General features: G+C 33.7%; 1 protein-coding gene across 7 annotated transcripts in view; it reads right to left on the bottom strand.

Moving 5' to 3' along the window:
* The window catches only part of LOC129797436 (maternal protein pumilio), a 148,719-nt gene extending 128,135 nt beyond the window's left edge, over positions 1–20,584 (bottom strand). For 2 of the 7 annotated variants that reach the window (XM_055839985.1, XM_055839986.1), the window contains exons 1-3: positions 19,944–20,551; positions 16,606–16,873; positions 13,195–13,596 (exon numbers count right to left, since the gene is read on the bottom strand). In XM_055839985.1, coding sequence (XP_055695960.1) covers positions 13,195–13,596; positions 16,606–16,791 — 588 coding nt within the window. In that variant the 5' untranslated portion in view covers positions 16,792–16,873; positions 19,944–20,551. Of the gene's footprint in view, positions 1–2,698; positions 4,307–4,468; positions 4,575–13,194; positions 13,597–16,605; positions 16,874–19,943 lie in introns of those variants that run through there. The other 5 variants (XM_055839984.1, XM_055839988.1, XM_055839989.1 and 2 more) reach the window with 5 other exon arrangements.
* Between the last annotated feature and the right edge of the window lie 211 nt (positions 20,585–20,795).

Raw genomic sequence — 20,795 nt, 5'->3', positions numbered from 1 at the left:
CTGTGCATTCAATTTTGCCATCTTTGTCACAAGAGAACTCCCTATAGGAGATATTTTGCAAAGAAAAAAAAATAAAATTTGCTGGCGGAAAGGAGGAAATAACGATAAAATGTCGATTGGAGGCAAAGCCAGAGAACTCTCTTATAAAGGTAGAAGCAACTTTTATTGTGGTATTGGATACATTTTGTGAAATGTGTTAGTCGCTGTATAAAGAGGCACACCAAAACATTATATAAATGCACGACTATTTCACTGTGGTGTTGGCTTTGAACAAGGTTTTTGGCTTTTGCGATTGAGTCAAGGTCGGCCAAGAGAAAATACACATACTCAAAAGAATGGCTTTTATACTCATCTTCCCATAATACCGATGGATATCAGATGGAATGTACAAGAAGTAATGTATATAATCAACAATAAGCTCAATAAGGAATTCTCCACATTACAAACATATTCCATACCACCATTTAAGAGAGAATACAACATAATCCTCTTTTAGAACACACACACGCATTATGTGTACAATTTTAATTCTTCATCCTAATCTTACCAAATTGAGTATATTCCTCCCTCTCCAGTTCTTACCCACCCCACACATTGCCATCCATTAAACTTTTCCACCAAACCATTGTACCAACATTTTACTTAGATACAGCACCATCATCCTTCTTGGCGGATATTAAAGTTATAGGTATATAACATTGCATACCTACATTGTCATTCTACATCATTCACGATAAACAAGGAAGAAAAGTAGAAAAGGAAAAAAAATAATGTACAAAATGAAAAATCAATAGAAACCTTCCAGACATTTACACAAATACATCTAAAATCGTACACCAAATATCGTTTCTTTTATTAACTTTGGATAACAACACCCCACTCAGAATCAGAACCATAACAGATCCTGCCTACACATAACGAAACAAAAATTATACTTATCTTAACATGTAATCAGTCGATTTATTTTTAAAATCAATTTTGTTTGACCAATTTAAATCACTTCAATCAAATTAAAAAGACAATATTTCTTTAAAAAAAAAATTAGATAATTTTTCAAAAATAAACAATTATAAAAAGCTAACTCTACCTAAATTGAAAAGATTTTATATAAATGCAGATTTCACTATTTTCGGTAAGAATCTGTATACATTGAAAGTCATCGGGGGAGCTACAGTGAAACAAAACCTCTCTCCCAAATAAGGTTAATCATCGTGCTCTCTGTGAAATACCATGTAATAACCTAGAGGTAAGTAGGTACATTTAATATTGAGATAGGTAGATTTTATTGGGGAGAAACATGCAATACATCCACTACGTATTCATATCAGTCGAATTATTGGATTTGTGCATGATTTAGAATATTTAAATATAGGAAACGTGGGCCTAATTTGAATTTTGCAATTTTAAAACAAATATATTTGAAAGAAAGATGAGAAAAAGTAATTGCGCAATAAAGTCGCACTTTTGGTGCCATTATATGTATAAAATGGGATATAAAATGTGGATAAAGTTATTCTATAATATTTATTTTGTGTGTGATTTTCTGATTTATTTCGACAAAATATTATTTCAAATTTACTCCGGATAATAGCTAAAAAACATGCACAACAGACGAAACATTACGCCAAAAAATGTATTCAAGATATTCTAATCAATTCTTTTCCTTTTCTCTTAATATTATGCAATTTTCAAAATTAGAATATTTCTTTTCCGGAACAATGCATACCTAATATCTCTCATTCTTAGGAAATCGAATTATTCCTGATTTTTTTGTCTTATTTTTATGTACAAATTATGTTGTACCTTTGACCTTTCACCGCACGAGAAGTCACGAATCGAAAAGGATGTAATATCCTGATGTCTAAACACACTTCTCAATTATAAATAATTCTTGTGGAAATTAACTAATAATGAGGCGAAACATATAAAAAGATCAATCAACCCCTGTTCGATTCTTACATGTAGGTTTATAACTATTGCTGAAGGGAGGAATAAATTTACTCTTTCACACGAACCAACCTTCCTCTCAAGACATTTATTGATTAACCGAATGCAACAGGTAACAACATGAGAAATAAAATGAAAATATCTCTCTTCTTCACACCCTCTACACCCCCATTGTGTAACTTGATTCATAAATATGTGCATACATAAAACAGATTTATAAATAATCACCATTTTCAGCAAAACATTCACACACTTTCTGTATACCTCATTATACTAAAAGTCTCATCATATACACTAGGAAGAACAAAACCATTTTAGCGGTTAATATTTTCCCAAGATGGAGTCTCTTAAGTTTATGGAAATAAAATATTACAATTCCTACGTTGACCTATCAAAGGAGCGTATAATTTTATTTAATGTACAAACCCATCAAGAATGAAATATTAATGGAATAAATTTGATTAAATAGTTTGGCATAGCATAAACTCGGCATAAACGTAAAGAAATTTAATGAAACATACTTTTTTCGTCCTTAGAATTAGGAGCATTTTATTAAAATTTAATTCTTTCTCTTTCCCTATTAACTAAAATTTTAAGTTTCTTAAAAACGGTTAGAAACCGTATTTGGATTACGCATTCTTTTACTTTTTTATGTGAATTCCATTACACATTCTTCTTTATGATTTATTAAATTCGCAAAAATAAATAGAACCACAAAATAATAAAAGATAAAAATAACAAAAAAAATTACCATTTCTGGCGTTACTATATCATCACCAACATCCGGTGTAGCAAATACAAACTCCTGAAGGAGTTTCATCCCCAGTGACCGCAACAAATTGCTGGTTTTGTTGTCTTCCGTAATCCAAAATTGCAGAATTATTATCTTCTTTTACCACAAAAACACTGTGTAACTGCGCTTACGTTGCAATTGCACTTGAAAACAACACACCACTCTCACTTGTTGTCTTTTCTCTCACGAAAATTTATTTTTGGGCAACTCTCGTTAATGATCCCTCTCTCAAATGCCTATTGGGTAAAGTTTTATTTATTTTTTTCTTTCAGTTTTGTAGCGCAGAGTCAAAAGTGGTCTCAATTGATGGAAATTACTAAGCTGTGAGAGAGATAATGAACCCCACTATATGAGGATCACAAATACCCTAATTAGATTTTCGCCCCACTAAAATATAGGGAGGATATATGTATGTATATTATGTACACATATAATAAATATCTCTCACTAATGTGTCGTACTTATATGCAGATGGATTTTTCTTCCTTTTCACATCACTTTTGTCTCCCTCACTGCCAAGAAATAGATGACAATAAATTCGTTGCGATGGTAACAAAGAATTTATCAAACAGTGATAATGTTTTTCTCCTTTCTAGTTTTTTTTCTCCACACAAATAGTACCTACCAAGCCTACCAAAAAAATCAACTTGCACTCCACTAAACTTTTTTTTTCAACTTTTTAAACCTTCGTGTTCAGTCTGAAGCAGCTGCTTTTGTTACTACACTTCACAGTCAAGAATAAAAAAAAATCATGGGAATTTCCATGGTAAAATGTCTACAGGAGAATTAATTTCTAACCAAAAAGGAAATAAGCAAATCCTGTCCTTTTCGTGAACTTTCTGACAGTCACTCCACACTTCCATTGCACACACCGTGGCTAATTTGGCTGAAATTGTACATCAACAGCGTCCACCAGAACGCAACCACAGAATGATTGTCGGGAAACAAAGCTTGGGGAACAAAGTGCGGTGTGTTGGCGAGAATACTTGTCTAGAAACTGTTAGATTTCACTCTGTGCCATACAACTTTTGTACAAAAGAGCAATAATCACCATGTTACGAAATAAAAATGCAGTCTCTATTCGGAAATCAAGTTAAAACATTTTTTTTTGTAAAGTAGACTGCATCGAAATTGATCAGTGGCTCCTATATATCAGAAGTTTTAACAATTTGCAATCGAGGGTAAAGTTTTTTTTTTCATCCTCTTTACTATATATCAAAGTTTTCGCACATACGGAAGATTCATTGTTATATATAATCCACATATAAAAAATTGGGAGAGGAAAGCGGGGGTTAATAAACCGACCATGGATAAACTTTTTTGAACACTACTGTGACACAATTGATTTTGAGCCAATCTCCTATTTTGGGCGGACCCACAAATGTGTTGATGCACTTTTGTCCCCGTCTAAACTTCCTTCACCCACAAAAGCTCAAAGTTTTCCTTCTTTGACTAACACACGAAACACTCTACTGACAGGTCCGGTAAAGTCAGCTTGACAAACTCAATTCTCATAAACTTGAACTTGTACTGTTGAGTATTTCACTCCAAATTAGCCATGATGATGAGAAAAGAGTCGACTGAACCACACTAAAGGATAGGATTTGCTTTAAAAATATATAGAGAGGTATATATAAAAATTCCGGTTTTTCTGTCGTCCTTCTTATACCGAAACTTTTTGATACAAAAATTGAGAGAACAAAGAAAATCACTATTGAAATCATTTACAGCTCTTTTCTTTTAGCTCCTGCCACCCATCAAAGCTACACCACTATTGGACCCAGGCTGTGAGAGGATTTTTATACACAATATTTTATGTACAATAGTCACAAGCAGAGTAAGAAGTCTGATCAGAAATTGGAGACGACCAAGTCAAATTGACTCTTCCAACCCAGCTCGCAGGCATATTCACAACAAATACAGTCACACGTTAACACAAATACCCATTCATGTAATACAATACTCTCCGCGTACAAAATACCCCTCATACAACATACACCAACGGTATGCTCAAATTCATATGCACATGGCTTCTGCAATTAATGAACACCTCTCACTCACTATTTTCAGAGTCATATGTTTTTTTTTTCTCTTCCATTCCATACAAATAAGTATATACCTACATATATTATGTACAGTATGTACAAATATATCCTCCCCTCCCGCAAATGGCTAGGAAGAAGGAAGACTTATAAAAAATCTAGCACCCGTCATACATTGAAACACCATACATACTTTTCCTCCTCTCCAGACCAGAGCAAATTTAACGCGACAGAGACACCAAATAGGATTGAAAATGGTAAGGAAAGTGAGATAGAGAGACACATTTCACGCATTTCAATTCAATCCACAACACACCCACAGATTTTCTCTTATTATCTCACTGTTGCTGTTTCTCCATCATATCATACCGAAGGTAAATAATGTTCCCACATAATGTGTAATGTGTGTGCTGTGTAGAAAATGGAAATATACATCCCACCAGAGAATTGTATATTCCGGGAGATATTTTCTACCTCATGTACTCTCATTCTCTCTTTCTCTCTTCCTCTCTCAATTCTCATGATCTTTTATGTATACCGTAAATAGGAGTAACTTTGGCCATGAAAAGAATATTAACTTTTAGTGTTGTGCATATATTGAGTAGGTTCTAACGTCTGAAGTCTACGATTCCTCAAATTAGATTTAATGTTTTTTTAACAGTTCTAGAAGTGATTGTAGATGAAGTAAGGATCACTTAACCCTTGGAGGATTTTCTGTCCAAAGTGGCCAATTCGACTTCTTTTCAATCGCCATAAAAATAAAATCTATTAAGCATTTCGTGATAAATTCTACATCTGTGTTCAGGAAAGTTTCATTACTTCAATATTATCGAAAGAAAACTTGGAAAAATATTTTCTTTTGAGAGAAATTGAAAGTCAAACTTTTGAAGTTAGAAACCTCGATCCCCTAAGTGTTAAGGGCCTTGAGGTAGGAACTCCTCAAAGCTGACAAGTTCCCTGCTTATTGTACCCGTTTTACGTTCTAAAAAGAACTACTTCAATTACTAAATGAACCATATATATATTCCACCACTAGAGGGCCAGGCCCTAGAAAGGAGATTCACATTAAAGTATTCTCTCTCTGTCAATAGGACGATACCAGCAATATAAGCCCAAGACAATGGCAAAATTGGTACAAACTATGATCATACATAATTTAAAAAAATTATATTTCTTCCTTTTAAAAAAAATTGATAAAACATAACACCAAGTAAGCCCTCATTACGGTAAAAATATACATAGAATTCAATTGCAATACAACCACTGTATACAGAGAGGTGGTGTAGTAAAGAGTAAAAAAGTCAGAAGAGGACAAAAGTAGTGTTGGGGAAAAAAAGATAGAATCATCCATACCGGTAGTCTGATTATATATAAGAATAATTTTAAGCGAACTTTATATATAATTCAACTTGCACAGAGAATATTCTCTACATGGTAACAACAACTCGTTCCACAGAGCATATAGCAATTCATCCATGCGCTTAGCCCATACAAGAAGTATATAATGTACAAATTCAACGCATATATAACTTCCAATATTCATCCCATAAATCCAGAAATTTCCTAATCATCTACCCAATCCACCAATGCTCTCCATTCCTCAAATCCACCTGTAATCCCCCTTTTGTCGTCATGATGACATTGTGCCAGGGTGGAAGAAAAAAAGAAGATGGTTCCTAACCGAAACACCTCACACATGCATCCCCTCAGGGACAAAAATGCAAAAGACAAAAGACAAAAAAAAACGTAAGAAAAAAAAAGTTCATCATGAAAATATAGTGGAAAAGTTGAAGACTTATGTGTTATATTTCATATGCACATGACAGAAACAAGAGAAGTGCCAGAAAATATCTATATATAAAATTCTTTTTTTTTTCTTCCTTCTTACTCCTCATCATACATATAAAAATTTTATACAACAGCGAGACAGAAATATGTATAAACACCATTTCTGTCCAGAGATATACGCCGTGGAGTGTTGTGCAGGCGCTATACGACCAATGCAAATGAACCACTCTTTATCCACACTCCAGAGAATAAAAAGAAAATCCAACAACTGCGGGAAGCACACCATCAACGGTGACGCTAAAATTTTTCTCCTTTTCTTAAAAAAAAAAAAAAAACAGGCAACAAAAAATTGATCTTTCACCCTTATGCTTACCTAAAAATATACCTAACATATAAATTCTAAACAAAAAATGCAAGAGCCTGGTTACACCGTATCTACTACACACTATGTGTATCCAACAAATATGTATAGCATGTACATAATATACCTCATCTTCCATGGTACCGACAGAAAGTTCTAGTGCAACACACATATACCTACACACAGAAATATGAGAATTATAAGGAGGAGCAATGGAAATGGGGGGATATACCATATAGTTCAGCTGGGAAATTTACATCAACCACAATTATTAGGTAGGTACTCTTCCGTACTTTGACCACCACGTTCTTTTTTTCTTCTCTCTTTTATCTCAGCCACATTTTCATTGAATTGTTTACTATTTTCCACAATAAACATGGCAATATTTTATGAAAAAAAATGGTGGAAAAAGGTATCAAAAATGGGATTCGCATCTACATTTTGTTTACTCGGAAAGAGAGAATAGAAGACTAAGACTTCAAACACGGTAATATAAAGACATAACTTCATATTTTATTGCGTATTTACTAATTTGTTGTTTTGTGAAGAGATAGAGATTACTTTTTACTGCATTATTAAAGTTTTTTTTACTGATTTAGAGTAGAAGTAAAAAATTAGAATAAGAATTTATGCATTTAGATTGTTTCTAACAATTTCAATTGATCTTTTTTGGATTAAGCCATTCGGTTTTAGGAAATAGTTATCAACTCTAGTACGGTAATGGATAGAATCTTCTTTGTCATTTTTTTTAATTTATCAACCAAGTTAAAATGAAATTTTTTTTTAAATTGCAAACCTATAAAATATTAAAATTTTATTTGTTAAATTGATTTATCAATTAACAAAAGCCAAAATTAAATTTCTTCTCGATCGATATATTTGAATATTTAAGAATTACTGAAAATGAACTCATGAAACTAAATTATAAGATATTAAAACATTCCTAAAATTATTGAGGGAATACTGAATATTGTACCTATATTTCACAAATATATTCCACCCTTATTTATAATGTAAAAATTTTCATAAATAAAAATGCCACACTATATAGAACAGCAAACTGATATATAAATTCGCGTAAATAGCGTTAGAATATTCACATTTTTGGTTCTTTCCTTTAAAAATGGTAATTTATCATTTTTCTGTAAGATAAATTGCCTCTTTTTTACTGAATTTTTCCACTGCATAATGGTAATATTTACGAGCTGTTATTTTTCCTACAATTCTTGCAAAAAAAAAAGAATAATATATATTGAAAAAAGCTTGTGGAAATTCTTTTCAGAGAATTTCTATTAATTTTTATCAAAAGCGAATATCTCGTTTATATAGAAAAGCAGTTTTATATACCTATATTTGTTTATTTTTTTTTTTTGTAAATAAGATCTAAGATTAGCATTTAAATTAATGCAATAAGATAGGAACACAAGTATCTTCACACTCGACTAAGGTATATTGCGCAAATAGTTATATTGCATTCTATAAATTTTTTCTCTATTTATTTTCTATTTCCTTTTTTTTCATTCTTAAGCGTCAAAAAAAATCTGAAAGCTTTGTATGTTTTTCCGCACTTATTCCCTGACAGAGACATTACTTTTTAGTTTCTCCATTATACTTGGTCATTGCGTGTTGTCCGTCCATCCAATAACGACGTTGTCCTTACCATTTAACCATCTCTGTGAAAAAGGTGGTATTGGTATCAATAAAAAATTTAATGGGATTTAATAATTGCTCTTGACTTGAAGGAGAATTCTTAAGAAAATCATGTGAATACACAGGGAGGTAAACAAGTTTCATGTTCTCAATTAAAGAAAAAACCGTCTGGACCAGAGGGATGTGCAATTTGGTATTGAATAATCGTAAAAATATTTTGAAATTCCAATTTGTTTATGTATTCTTCCTGTGAGAAAATCTTCCCTTAAACAAGGTCAAAGAGTATATACAGTTACTCTCATGCATTTTCTAGCACTTAGCTAAAATAAGAGCCACTGATGATGGTCTCATAAGAGCTGAAAGCTTTGAAATTGATTAAAATTCTCAAAATTAACTAGTTTCTAACTCTATTTTGTTCTATTTGTATTTATCTATTATTTTGAAATAACAAATACATAATATACTACATTCACCAAAACCTATTGCATAAAATAAATACCAAAATCTTAGCATAATTTTGGAACTTTACCAAACAACAATTCAAGAAAACATTTTCCCCATTCCAACTTCAAAAATAAAGTTTCATCAAAATATTTAACAAGAAACTTTTCCACCTCCCTATGTCCGTACACTTTAATAAAAGACTTCCTTTTGCTGGGATATTTTTCCTCCGAGATGGTTTCTCTAGCCCTCGGTGGTAGATTAAAGAGTTTGACGAAAAAGATAAGATTTAAGCGTGTCTCTTTCACATAAAATTTTTCACAAAAGACTCAAAATTATAATGGTAACTGGTGGTATGTTTGCAAATGGATATTGCGTGTCCTTGTAGGATTTTTACATTGCCCTTAAGGTTTCTTTTCCATCTCCTGCACACGTCATTGACTCACTTGGGTTCTGTTATTCAGTTTAGCGTACAGAGACAGCGAAAAAAAAGGGTATACCCTACCGGAGAAGCCCTATAATCATATGAATATAGCAACACTTGACATGTATATACACAAATTCTATACACGGCATATTAGCTATATCTTAAATATTTCCTTTCGTTCAAAGACGGGGCATAACCATCGGATATGGAAGCTCTCAGTCAGACCATGGGGAAGATCCTAAAATATATAATGAAGAAAAAATGCTGTATGAAAGCAAGGACAGGAGTGAGAAAGAGAGAAAAAAAGTGAAAATATGTGGCGTCGTAAATAAGTAAATATGCGACAAGAAGTCCAAGAGGGGTTGTGTTCAATATTTTTCGGTGTCTCTATTGGCGTCGGGAAGGAAAGTCAGGGAGGAAAATTCCTATTTTTCCCACATAACACATAATGTATATATGAAAAATATCTCAAGCTTGTAAACATTGCTTTCCCCGCACGTTCTCACTCGGAGATTTTTCCTTTACTCCGAAAAATAAGTCTGTGTGGTTGTATCCATGAGAATGGAGGAAAATTATCTGGCGAAGAGTGTATCTTTAACGAATTTTCGTCCATAATATAGCCAAAAAAAAAGAGAAGAAATGGGGAAAGTCGAAAGGCCATAGAGGATCCTTCATGGTCCTTCACACTATTTTTATGACACAGCACTAACATTTTGAATCATCGTATATTTTTTTTTGCTTCTTCCACACTATGTACAAAATGATATAATTTGATAACGAAACAACTCACCATGTGCTGCTAATAGAAAGATATTAATGCGATAGTACTGGGTATTGTATTGTTGTACATGGTTAATAAATAATGAAATGAATACGTGAAATGCTAAGTTCTGCACAGAGATTCATCCAACAAAATGTTGGAACATTCATCCTACAACTTTTCTCTCTGTGTAGAATTTCCACAAAACATGAAAATCCAGGACAATTGGAAGAGCTCGTCTTCACAAAATTCACCAATAAATTTTAAAGAGATATTACATGGAGTTTTTGGAAATAATTCAAGAGGATTCTCATATACTCAAATTTTCTCTCATTTTACATTTTATAGAGGTAAAAATGTGTCCAAAAATTTCTTATTTATTTATTCCTTTTTAACTTTTCTATTTTACATTCATACATATTCAACACTTTTCATGTATTACAGTCGTGCTCTCGTGGTAGGACCGTCGTCAAAATGACTTCTCCGCGGTAAAACGGCTTCAGAATGTGGAATTTTGCCTTCTCAGTGGGACAATTAGTATCCTACCTTTCCAATAGTACTAATTGTCCCACTGCGAAGGCAAAATACTTCATTCTGAAGCCGTTTTACCGCGGAGAAGTCATTTTGACGACGGTCCTACCACGAGAGCACGACTGTATTTAGAAAAGAAACTAACTAATTTATTTCCACACATACACATGGGTACTTACCTCTTTTCATTAAACCTACACCCCCTGAATTCTCTTTGTGAAAATCTTTAGTACAATTTGGATAAGAGAAGTAAAATTCAGTAAGAGCTTCCATTTGCTTCTTATCTAAACAACGAACATGTAAAATTGAATGGGATATTTAATTATAGCGTAGGGGGTTGAATTACTGTATGTGTATTATGTATCATATATATACAAGAATGGTATATCGCCCCCCTATCCCTCTTTTATTTCATAACTATATTGATCCATCACTAAAGTTGCAAAATTTCCCATCAATTTTCAGATAAAGTTGGTATCATAAATAAATTTCATTTTCGGAAATGCAGATAATATTAAAACTTATTACAATTTGAAATCATAGCGATTGCTCAAGGCTTTTTCAAAATAAGAGGAAAATATGAGAGAAAAGTCTTTGAAAAATATTTTATCATTTTATTTTTCCTTTTTATATTAGTCTTTATTCCACTCCTCCAGGCATCTTCTCTTATTTTTCCTATTTTTTTTCAAATCAAATGTTAACGAGTCATTTTTAATTAGTAGCACACAGAATAAGGTCAAACTCACAGACAATAATTCCATACTGAAGGCATAATATACCAATTAATTTATCTCGGGAACTAATTGGTCACGAGTACCTATATACAGAGAAACTAAATCCCATTTATATGTATGAAGAGTAGGTAACATATTATTTAACTTTTATGTTTACAGATTAAAAAATACAAAAAAAAAAGTTTTCAAATTCGTAGCAATGTTGAGAAGAGATCAACATTCACTCTCACCTCAAACAATCATGAAAATCTCATCAAGAGTCAATCAAATATTTATCAAATGGTTGTTTGAGAAATTTCTCAATGCGATTTTTTTCTCCGTGGAAACTGCAAACCATATCCTAGCGAGGAAATGGTGAAAATTTTTCCAACTAGGGGAAACTGGGGTAATTCGGTGATAGAGATTGGGAGATAATTTTTCCTGAGTTCCGTGGAAATATTTGAGATTTCCCATGACAACTATCTTATAGGAAATTTTCCGGGCTACAACTTTTTCTCAGACGATTTTTCTCTATCTCCACGGGAAAATGCTTTTTCAGGCCATTTTCCAAACCCTTCCAAATTTGCCTGTTCCAAAAATCCTGGGGTAAAACGGTTAATTGCGTTAATGAAATTATTTTAGCAAGGCACTATAATATCTATTAAGAATGAGAGATTTGTGTACCAATCAGGCCCTGTACACGGTCTACTTTGTTTTGAAGTTGAAGAGCAAAAATGGCTCACTTTTTCTATGGGAATTTTTCGCCTTTGGTAATAAAATTTTAATTTTTTGACATTTAGAATACTGATCGCACGCTGAGAATCTGTCATTTTGTAGGTTATTAGTTGTAGAATTTAATGGTACAAACGGATTTGAGATTGATGCTGTCAGTAAAAAAGCGCAGTCCAACTTCATTTTTTACCAAAGAATTCCATACAAAAATTGAGTCGCGTACACGGCCTGGTACCAATTAAAACTTTTTTTTAATAAAAAACATACAAAAAATTAAAAAAAAAACGTAAAATTTAAGAAATTGCCTTTTTTATTTTTTTTTTTTAGTTTATAAAAATTGGTAATAGTAAGTGATTAAACATCCCAAATTGTATATAATAGTTATACTAATTAAGGGAAATTTTTTTTTTCAAAAATTTTAAAAATTATTTTGAAAAAAACACCAAATTCACCATTTTGCCCCAAGGGGTACTTTTTACTATCAGTGTTCTACGGGAAAACTCGGAAATTTTTTTCGGAAAATTCAGATTAGATTCGTGTTTAGCAATAGTTACTCTGTCTAAAAATGCATTTGGATCAAAAATATTGCAGAGAATTTCGCCAAAACTGAATTTGTAGTTGAGTGGTCAGAGTAACTTTGAGGTTCGAAAAATTTATTTTTCAAATAAAAGCCAAAATATTGGATCAATTATTATGAAACTTTCTAGGCTTAGTCAGGTGTATGAAGTGCAACTACTGACATAATTAGACAGATTAGCTCCAACTGCTTCTTGAGATATTAATTGTTATTTTTTTTCAAATTCACCATTTTACCCCAGGTACCCCTACACCCCGCAACTTCTCTTTCACCTGACCGCACTGTACGTGCATACAAGAGCCCTTGTGTACAAACAAGGCAATATCGCAACGGCGAAATGCATAAATATCCATTCACACACCCGTTCAGCACCACACGTTGCCATATAGGTGAAAATTATTTTGGTTGTGGAAAATAATGAGAAAAACTCACCGCTGCTGTATTCCTTGCCTGCATGTACTGACTCTGCGGTGGCATAACACCAAGATGCGGCTGTCCACCCAAGTAGACAAGCTGCTCCGTTGGTTTGGGTAAACCATTCATGTTTTGGTGGACTGGATCATAGATACCACCCTGAATGGCGGCCATCTGCATGGGTAGGCCAGCCGTAGCACTATTGAGTGTCTGATTAAGTATCTGCGAAGTATTATTCATGTGATTCTGTTGCTGCTGTTGCTGCTGCAGATGACTATTCAGTTGCTGCTGTAGCTGGTGAGATACATGACCCATAATCTGGTGCGGTTTTGATGAGTGCGGCGGCGGTGGCGGTAGTGAGACACCACCCCCACTATGGCTTGAATTCATCGGCCCATTGTACTTCCATTTGTCTTGATTCTGCAAATTAAGCAAATACACCACATATATGTATATAGACACACGCATTATACTCAAATATCAAAGCAATTCCAACCGGCTCCATTCCGTTGATTCGTCGTCGTTGAGAAATTATATCGATTGATCCTTTCAAAAACACCCCATGGCCCCCAAATGTTCACCCTCCACGACCCGCTATCCCTTCCAATTTCTTATGTCTTTCCGATGAAATGGTACAATTCATTCAATTTCCCTCGCCCTTATAGACATTACGTACACACACACACACCCTCTCCCCAAACATAATTAGATTTTCCCCATCAGGCTTTTCACCAAATTGAGAGGCAAAGAAACAAATCTCTTGACGAAAACTCCTCGTGAATGTTAAACATTTTATACCTATAAAGTTATGTATTTTACCATTCAAGGAAGCAATATCATTCAAAAAAAAAAGAAAACAATACACCTTTCGGGAAGCAAGTGTCGGTGATTCGTCTCACCACTCTAATGTCATGTAAAATTTTTCAACCCCATTCCTCACATTCTCTCACAGAGCTTACACTGTCCAGGAAACGTGAACACACTTTTGTGTGCCTGTAAAAATACTTCCACGTCTTATCGGGGGTGTATAAAAAAAAGGAACTCAAAATGCGCACAAGGAAGAGAGATCTCTATCAACTTTATGATGATGTCTTCATTCTCGGTTATTTTCTTGCGATAAAATGATGAACACTTTGCAATTTTTCCAACTGTTTGCAAACATTTGGGAAGAATTTAAATTGCATATTTAGCATTTTTGCATACCAAATAAGGATTTTCCGCTAATTATACAACTCACAAAAATTGCCCAAAAATTATTTAAATTGTTTCAAATATTCAGTTGTTGAAATTCTTTATTTTTTTTTTAATTACAATAAAAAATAAAATAAAACATATCAGATCATGAATTGTTAACATTATTTGTCTCTTACTTCACATTTCCATTATAAAAATTCCATAATTGTGACGTCATTCTTTACGTTTTTGGACAAATTTTTACTGGTTTTTCCCCATATGATTCCAATCGATGTTAAGTTCTTTTTTTCTGCTGTTCTACAAGATTAATCGTATCCTGATTGTTTCCTCGATTGCGGAATTTCCCCATATAGAATGAATAACCTCCTTTCCTCTTTAGTTTATTGAGCCAAAATACTGCCATTTTCAATTTACTGATGAATTAGGTATTGATATGCTCCTTTCTGGGTGATTTTTAATATTTTAATCCAATCCCCTGTTTATTTAAATGAAAAGTTTTATAAGAAAACGTACAGACAAGACATTTTTTAACCCTTAAGGACCAATGGGACGTTTTTGAAAATACCTAATTTTGGGAAGTTGATTTTTATTTTTTTTTTCAAGTCGAAACCAATACAGAACTATGTCTTTATGGTCCCTGAACATTTTAAAAACGCAAAAGGGACATCCACAAGGATTGATAGAATCAGGAAGGACGAAAAACCAAAAATTTTAAAATCGAAATTTTGGCCAAAATGTCTCATTTGAACCCTAAGAAATCTCTAAAAATTATTTTTACTTTATTCCACCCGCTGGATTTCTTATGGTCCTTAAGGGTTAAGCAATTAAAATAATTAAATTCAAAAATTACTTGGAAAATATATATTACAAAGTGCTTTCTACAAGAAACCCTCAAACAGATTTGTACACAATTCTACAAAATTTCTCCCTCAAAGTTCTCAAAGAACTTTATAAATCCAGTTAAATTTATTTTAAAAATCATGGCATATCTTATGCATTGGAGAATTGTGAAAATATTGATTTATGCTTTGTGAATAATTCCCCATAGATAAAACTTCTACACTGTGTATACAGAGAAGACTCACAGAAGGAAAATTTTTGTCTATAGAGAATATATTTTATCAAGATATCCAATGAATAGGAAAAGATGCCTTTTAAAGATCGTCCTTAATTTTTCACTATATGGACAAAATTTTCTATTATAATAAAATTTGTATGAGAAATTCTTCACAATGCTTCATGGGGAGTGTGAGAGAAGGGAGAGATTACATCAAAATAGCTATTATGGATGTAAACAACAACTAGGACTATACCCATTGCAGTTGGGCCCCATTGTCCTGTACACAACACACACATTCATTTCGTGAGTCCAATTAAGTTTAATGAACTTGTGGGGTAGCTCCATATAAGACTTTATGTTAAATTCCTTTGACATTCCAACTTTAAGTTTCAGGAAGTAAAGTTAAAGCCTTTTTTTAAAGGAGAAAACTTTCTTTCTTTTCTTCGAGTCTTTCAATTTTAACAGGAACTTTTTCTCTGAAGAACATTAAAATTAATTACATTTTTATCTTCAAAAACTATATAATAATTATATATAAAAAAAATTCCCACGCGTCTTCTTTTCCTTATATCTCAGGGGTTTGCTGTTGTAAATTTATTGGACATTCCCAAATCCCTCAAGAAAATCCCATAGATAGGAAAATTTTATTAATTCACGCCATTAAACTCTCATTAAACTATCTTTTCGTAAGAATCTAAACAAAATCAACGTCAAGCAGTAAACCTCAGGGTGGATTTATTGTCATCCTCGTCAGTGTTGTTGGAGAGAAAAGTGTACTGTATATAGGTATGTATAAGGAAATTAAATATCGCCCATGTTTTACAAGCGTAACATAAGAAAAACACCCTCTCAATGTGAATTTTCTTTTTTGTGTTGTATCATCTTCGGTGGGTTTGAGATATTTATCGGAGAACAATTGAAATTCTCCACCACCCTCCCATATCTAGTCAATTGATCGTCTCTACCACCACCACCACCCTCCACCTTCCTCGTTCCCAAAGCTTCCGCCCTGTCGCTTTGAAAACCCCATCCACACCCCCCCACTCAGCTCTTAACAAAGCATTGTACCATTTCACAGTTGACTGATCAATTCGCATGACAAGCATTGGGGGGACCATAAGAGGAGGGTATCAAAATGGGAAGAATAAAGTGACAAAGTCGCGAAGGCAACTCACCGGAATGACAGCGAATCCCATGTCGATGATGGCATCGTCGCCGGATGCCCAGCGGGGCTGCTTGAACTGATGGAATTCGGGCTCATGCGAATGACGCTGGAAAACATAGCCCACTGCCGCATCGTCCTGGGACCGTGCTGGTGGACCACGGCCACCGCCATCGTCAGTGCCCCCGAGTAATTTCATGCCGTTGTCACCGGGTGCGCTAATGAAATGGCTTTCCTCCGATTTACCTGTCGCCGTTGCGGCTTTCGTTGTGCTTATCCAACTGCCCCGAAAAAAAGAGAACGAAATAACCAACAATGAAATACATTCCATCCCGTGACTCTATCAATCTCAACAACCACAAGACCACAAGTATCAACAACAAAAATTGTAAGAATTGACAGAAAATGCTTTTCATGAAATTCAGCACTCTTTTAATCGCTCTTATACATAAACATACATTCATAGATATGTATTCAAGATAGGAAAAAAAAATCCCAAGAATCTCTGTATCTCTCTGCAAAAAAAAGTGCATGCAAACAAGAAATGAAATAGAATACACAAGGAATTGCGCGAAAATGAAACCTTCATTCACAATACATCTCTTTCTCTTTTGCGAGAAACGAAAAAAATGAGAAAAAAAAACAAACTACCGCCTCAATATCATTTTTATTAAGATTTAAGTTACAACCCTTATCAGAATTGCCGCTGCAAGTTGTATGAGATTGCCATTATTTAATGCAAAGCAAAAAGAAATATATATTTTATGCCATTTTTTACGATACATTTACCAGATTAGGAGATTCGAATGTTTCAGAATGATATATAGAGGACTCAAGTGTATGTAAGTAGTATAATATTCTTTATTTGGAAACTGTACACTGTGAAACTAGAGCTATCTAGAATTTTATTGAACAACAGAACAACCCTAAAAATATCTTTTACATTTTTTCTTGAAAATTTTCTCATCAAACTGAAGCTCCAAGAATAACTTAATTTTTTAGAAAAAAAATGAGTCCTAAAAATCTAATTTACATTGGAATTCATTCTTTGAAAAACCTTCTAAACTGATTAAGATATTGGGTCTATCCCTTGAAACCCTTGAAATCTTTAAATTTTGTACTGAAATTTCAAGATTTCAAGCGATTTTCAAGGATTTCTTGGTCGCTGAATAAGGCCCATTAATCGAATATAAAACTTTATTTATCAAATGTAAAAAAAAGATCTTGAGTAAAAGTTTTTCACTTAAAAGACCTAAGAAAAAATTTCTTATAAATCGTCCAGGTGCATACTTCGAAACAAAGAAATAAACGATGCTATGAGAAATTATATAATTAAAGCGAACCTGACTTGCATTTTAATATTTTTACAATTTTTAGATATTTAAAAAATTGAAAAACCGTCTTGGCAGTTGGATTTTATAAATAATTTATTTTTTTAATTTATTTCAATTTCAATAATACACAAAATAGGGTCATGCCCTCTCACATGTGTGTGGCAGGTAAAAAAAAAAGAGAAAAGAAAAAAAATTACAAAACAATTTATAAAGAAAAAAAATGAAGAAAAAAAAGACAAAGAAAACAAAGCATCAGTGCCCAGTCTGAAAATGCCCTAATCAACTAACTTTGAGGAAATTGAAAAATAATCTTCATTTAGAATTTGTTAAGACTTTGCTCAAACTGCCTCAATTACATTGCAAAAACATTTTTTAATTACAAAAGAAACGGAGTGATTGAGAGAAAATCAATATCATTGGTATGAGAGGAATTTGGCCCACAAATATGACCTTTGGCCCTCGACTTTACCTCATTCTTATAAGAACTACAATGAATTAATTTAATTTTAACATAAATAGAATTGGTAAAAAGAAACCAACTATTAGATTATTCTAGACGAAACATTATCTTTTTAATTTCTCAATTCCACAATTAGAATATTAAGAAATTAAGGTTAAAGCTATGTAGTCTGTAATAAAAAAAAATAAAATAAAAACCCAAGAAGAAAATGAATAAATCCATAACGATGGGTTTACAAATTAGGATTTAAAGAAAAAAATATATCAGAACAAGAAAGTTAATGTCTTAAAAAGTTTTGTGAATTTTCCTAAACTTTTAAAATATGTAAAAGTAAATCATCAATTTTGAAATAAAAGTCAAATCGCTACAACGATTTATTATAGCTACTACAATGTACCTACATACAAAAAATTTACAAAGTTCGCGCCAAATTTCAAAGTTTTTTTTTCTTATTATTTGTCATACAAAATGCTCTTGATAGTTTTTTAATGTCTATTTTGAAACTTTTAGCTATAATAGTAGGGTGTTTAAGCAAGTAAAAATTTGCTTGGAAAACTTACAGAAGAAAGCAAATGATTATCGTTTAACATGTTGCCCAAATGATTTTAGAAAAAAAAACGAGAAAACCCCTTATATTAAATTGATTCCAATACATTAAGTCAATTGTCCAGATTAAAGAACTCAAGTTCCATGAAATTTAGATCTATTTCAGAAGGCAAGAATTAATTCTAATTCCAGAAACACGTAGAAAAGGTTTTAATACTTTAAAAAGTTCCCCTTTTGCAATAAATGTGAAAAAATGCAGTTAAAATAATATGTATTTAATTACAATATAATTCCTCGAAATTAATCGAGCAAGTTATTCAACTTATATGTTATGCAAAAAAAAAAGATTCGGACTAGTTTTTTTTCTTATAAGAATGAGAAGATTTCTTTTCAGAACCAGCTTAAATCTTGTTTTACAAAAAAAAAATAAATCAAAATAAAAGAATGTATTGAATTATATTTTTATTTTAAAAAAATTAAACATTTTCCTTTCAACAATCCCATCAAGTTTCTTTTATCAAAATTGTGCAATTTTCTGTGACTAAAAAATAGCAACAAAAAAAAAGAGGAAAAAGAGAATTCTGGAGCCGCTTTATGGGCACCTTTCCGGGAGCGAGGAAGGTCAAGAAATTTGTTGTCATGAAGAAAATGTTGTGTGACAAAGTTGAGCGCACATGAAAACACCGAAGCAATGCTCAGGTGTCCGGAAAGGGAGAGTGGGGACGGCCGGTGTGGTGGGGCCCGGCAGCGGACCCCTCCTCGCACCTCGGCAGCAGCGTGCTTTGCCGGGCTGCGTGTGGCTTCAGTGGAGCATCAACTGCCGGCCGGGCAGAAAACACAGCCGTCGAGAGCGCCCTCTGCGCGGCGGCCACCGGCGAGGGCGCCGCTCGCAACAAAGAGAGATGAGAGATCACAAAGAAGGGGCTCGACCGGTGGCCTTGGGCTACCACCACCACATACCTCCCGGGGAGTTTGGGGTTCATGGTCATACGGAATTGGGGTTCAATTTACCTGATTCCAATGGTTGGTGCGTTTTTTCATTCACCCGGGCGCCGAGCTGTGGCCGTTGGGGCGCTTCGCCGGCTGTCGGGGTGCTCTCCTACCTCCGTGGGGTGTCTCGTGTGCGGCGGCACGCGCGAGACGGCGGCGCAAGAGGCTTTTTTGTTTGAAAACACAGGGGAGAGGCGCACAAGATGCGGCCGGAGGCGGCACGCAAAATGTACACAAAACTCTGTGGGCTGCAGAAAAACTACTTAAACCGGGCCGTGCCTCAGACTTTGCAACACTGCAACGGCCGTGGGGACACTGCTGATGCGTCCACCGTGGGGGCCCGGAGGTGAAAAAATGAGGGGTTGAAAGGGAGCCGTGGAAAACTGAAGGGAGGTCCACGAAAATAATTGATTAAACAGAAACTTTTTTGCACCGAGATTCACTTTGTCGTTTGCACACCACCAGAGGCACCACGTTTGATTAGAAATTAAACACGGACTTATTATCACTAACTGTACACAAAGCTATTTACAAGAAATGCGCTAATTACAACAGAGCTCACTGATTACGCATTATTTGAGGGTAGATCGTGGTGCTCGTTACTCTCAAAAAATGCGACGGCCATATTGCGTGTGTCGTCCCACCTAGAGACTCAAGAATACAATTTTTTTCATTAGTGTGTCACACAAAGTGCAACACTTTTGCAAATTATTCTTTATCTCTCGATTCTTTCTTTGTTTAGCAATAAAATTAATTTTATTGTCTTTATTGTGATGGCATAAAGCTGTAAAAATTGAAATTCTTCCCAAAATTAGCTTGAAAATTGGCTGCAGAATTAAATTTCTTCAAATGCGAAGAAACATGTGTTTCAAA

Source organism: Lutzomyia longipalpis, chromosome 1 (assembly GCF_024334085.1).
Source record: "Lutzomyia longipalpis isolate SR_M1_2022 chromosome 1, ASM2433408v1".
Taxonomy (NCBI): Eukaryota; Metazoa; Arthropoda; class Insecta; order Diptera; family Psychodidae; genus Lutzomyia; species Lutzomyia longipalpis.
This window is presented reverse-complemented; position numbering and strand designations above follow the sequence as displayed.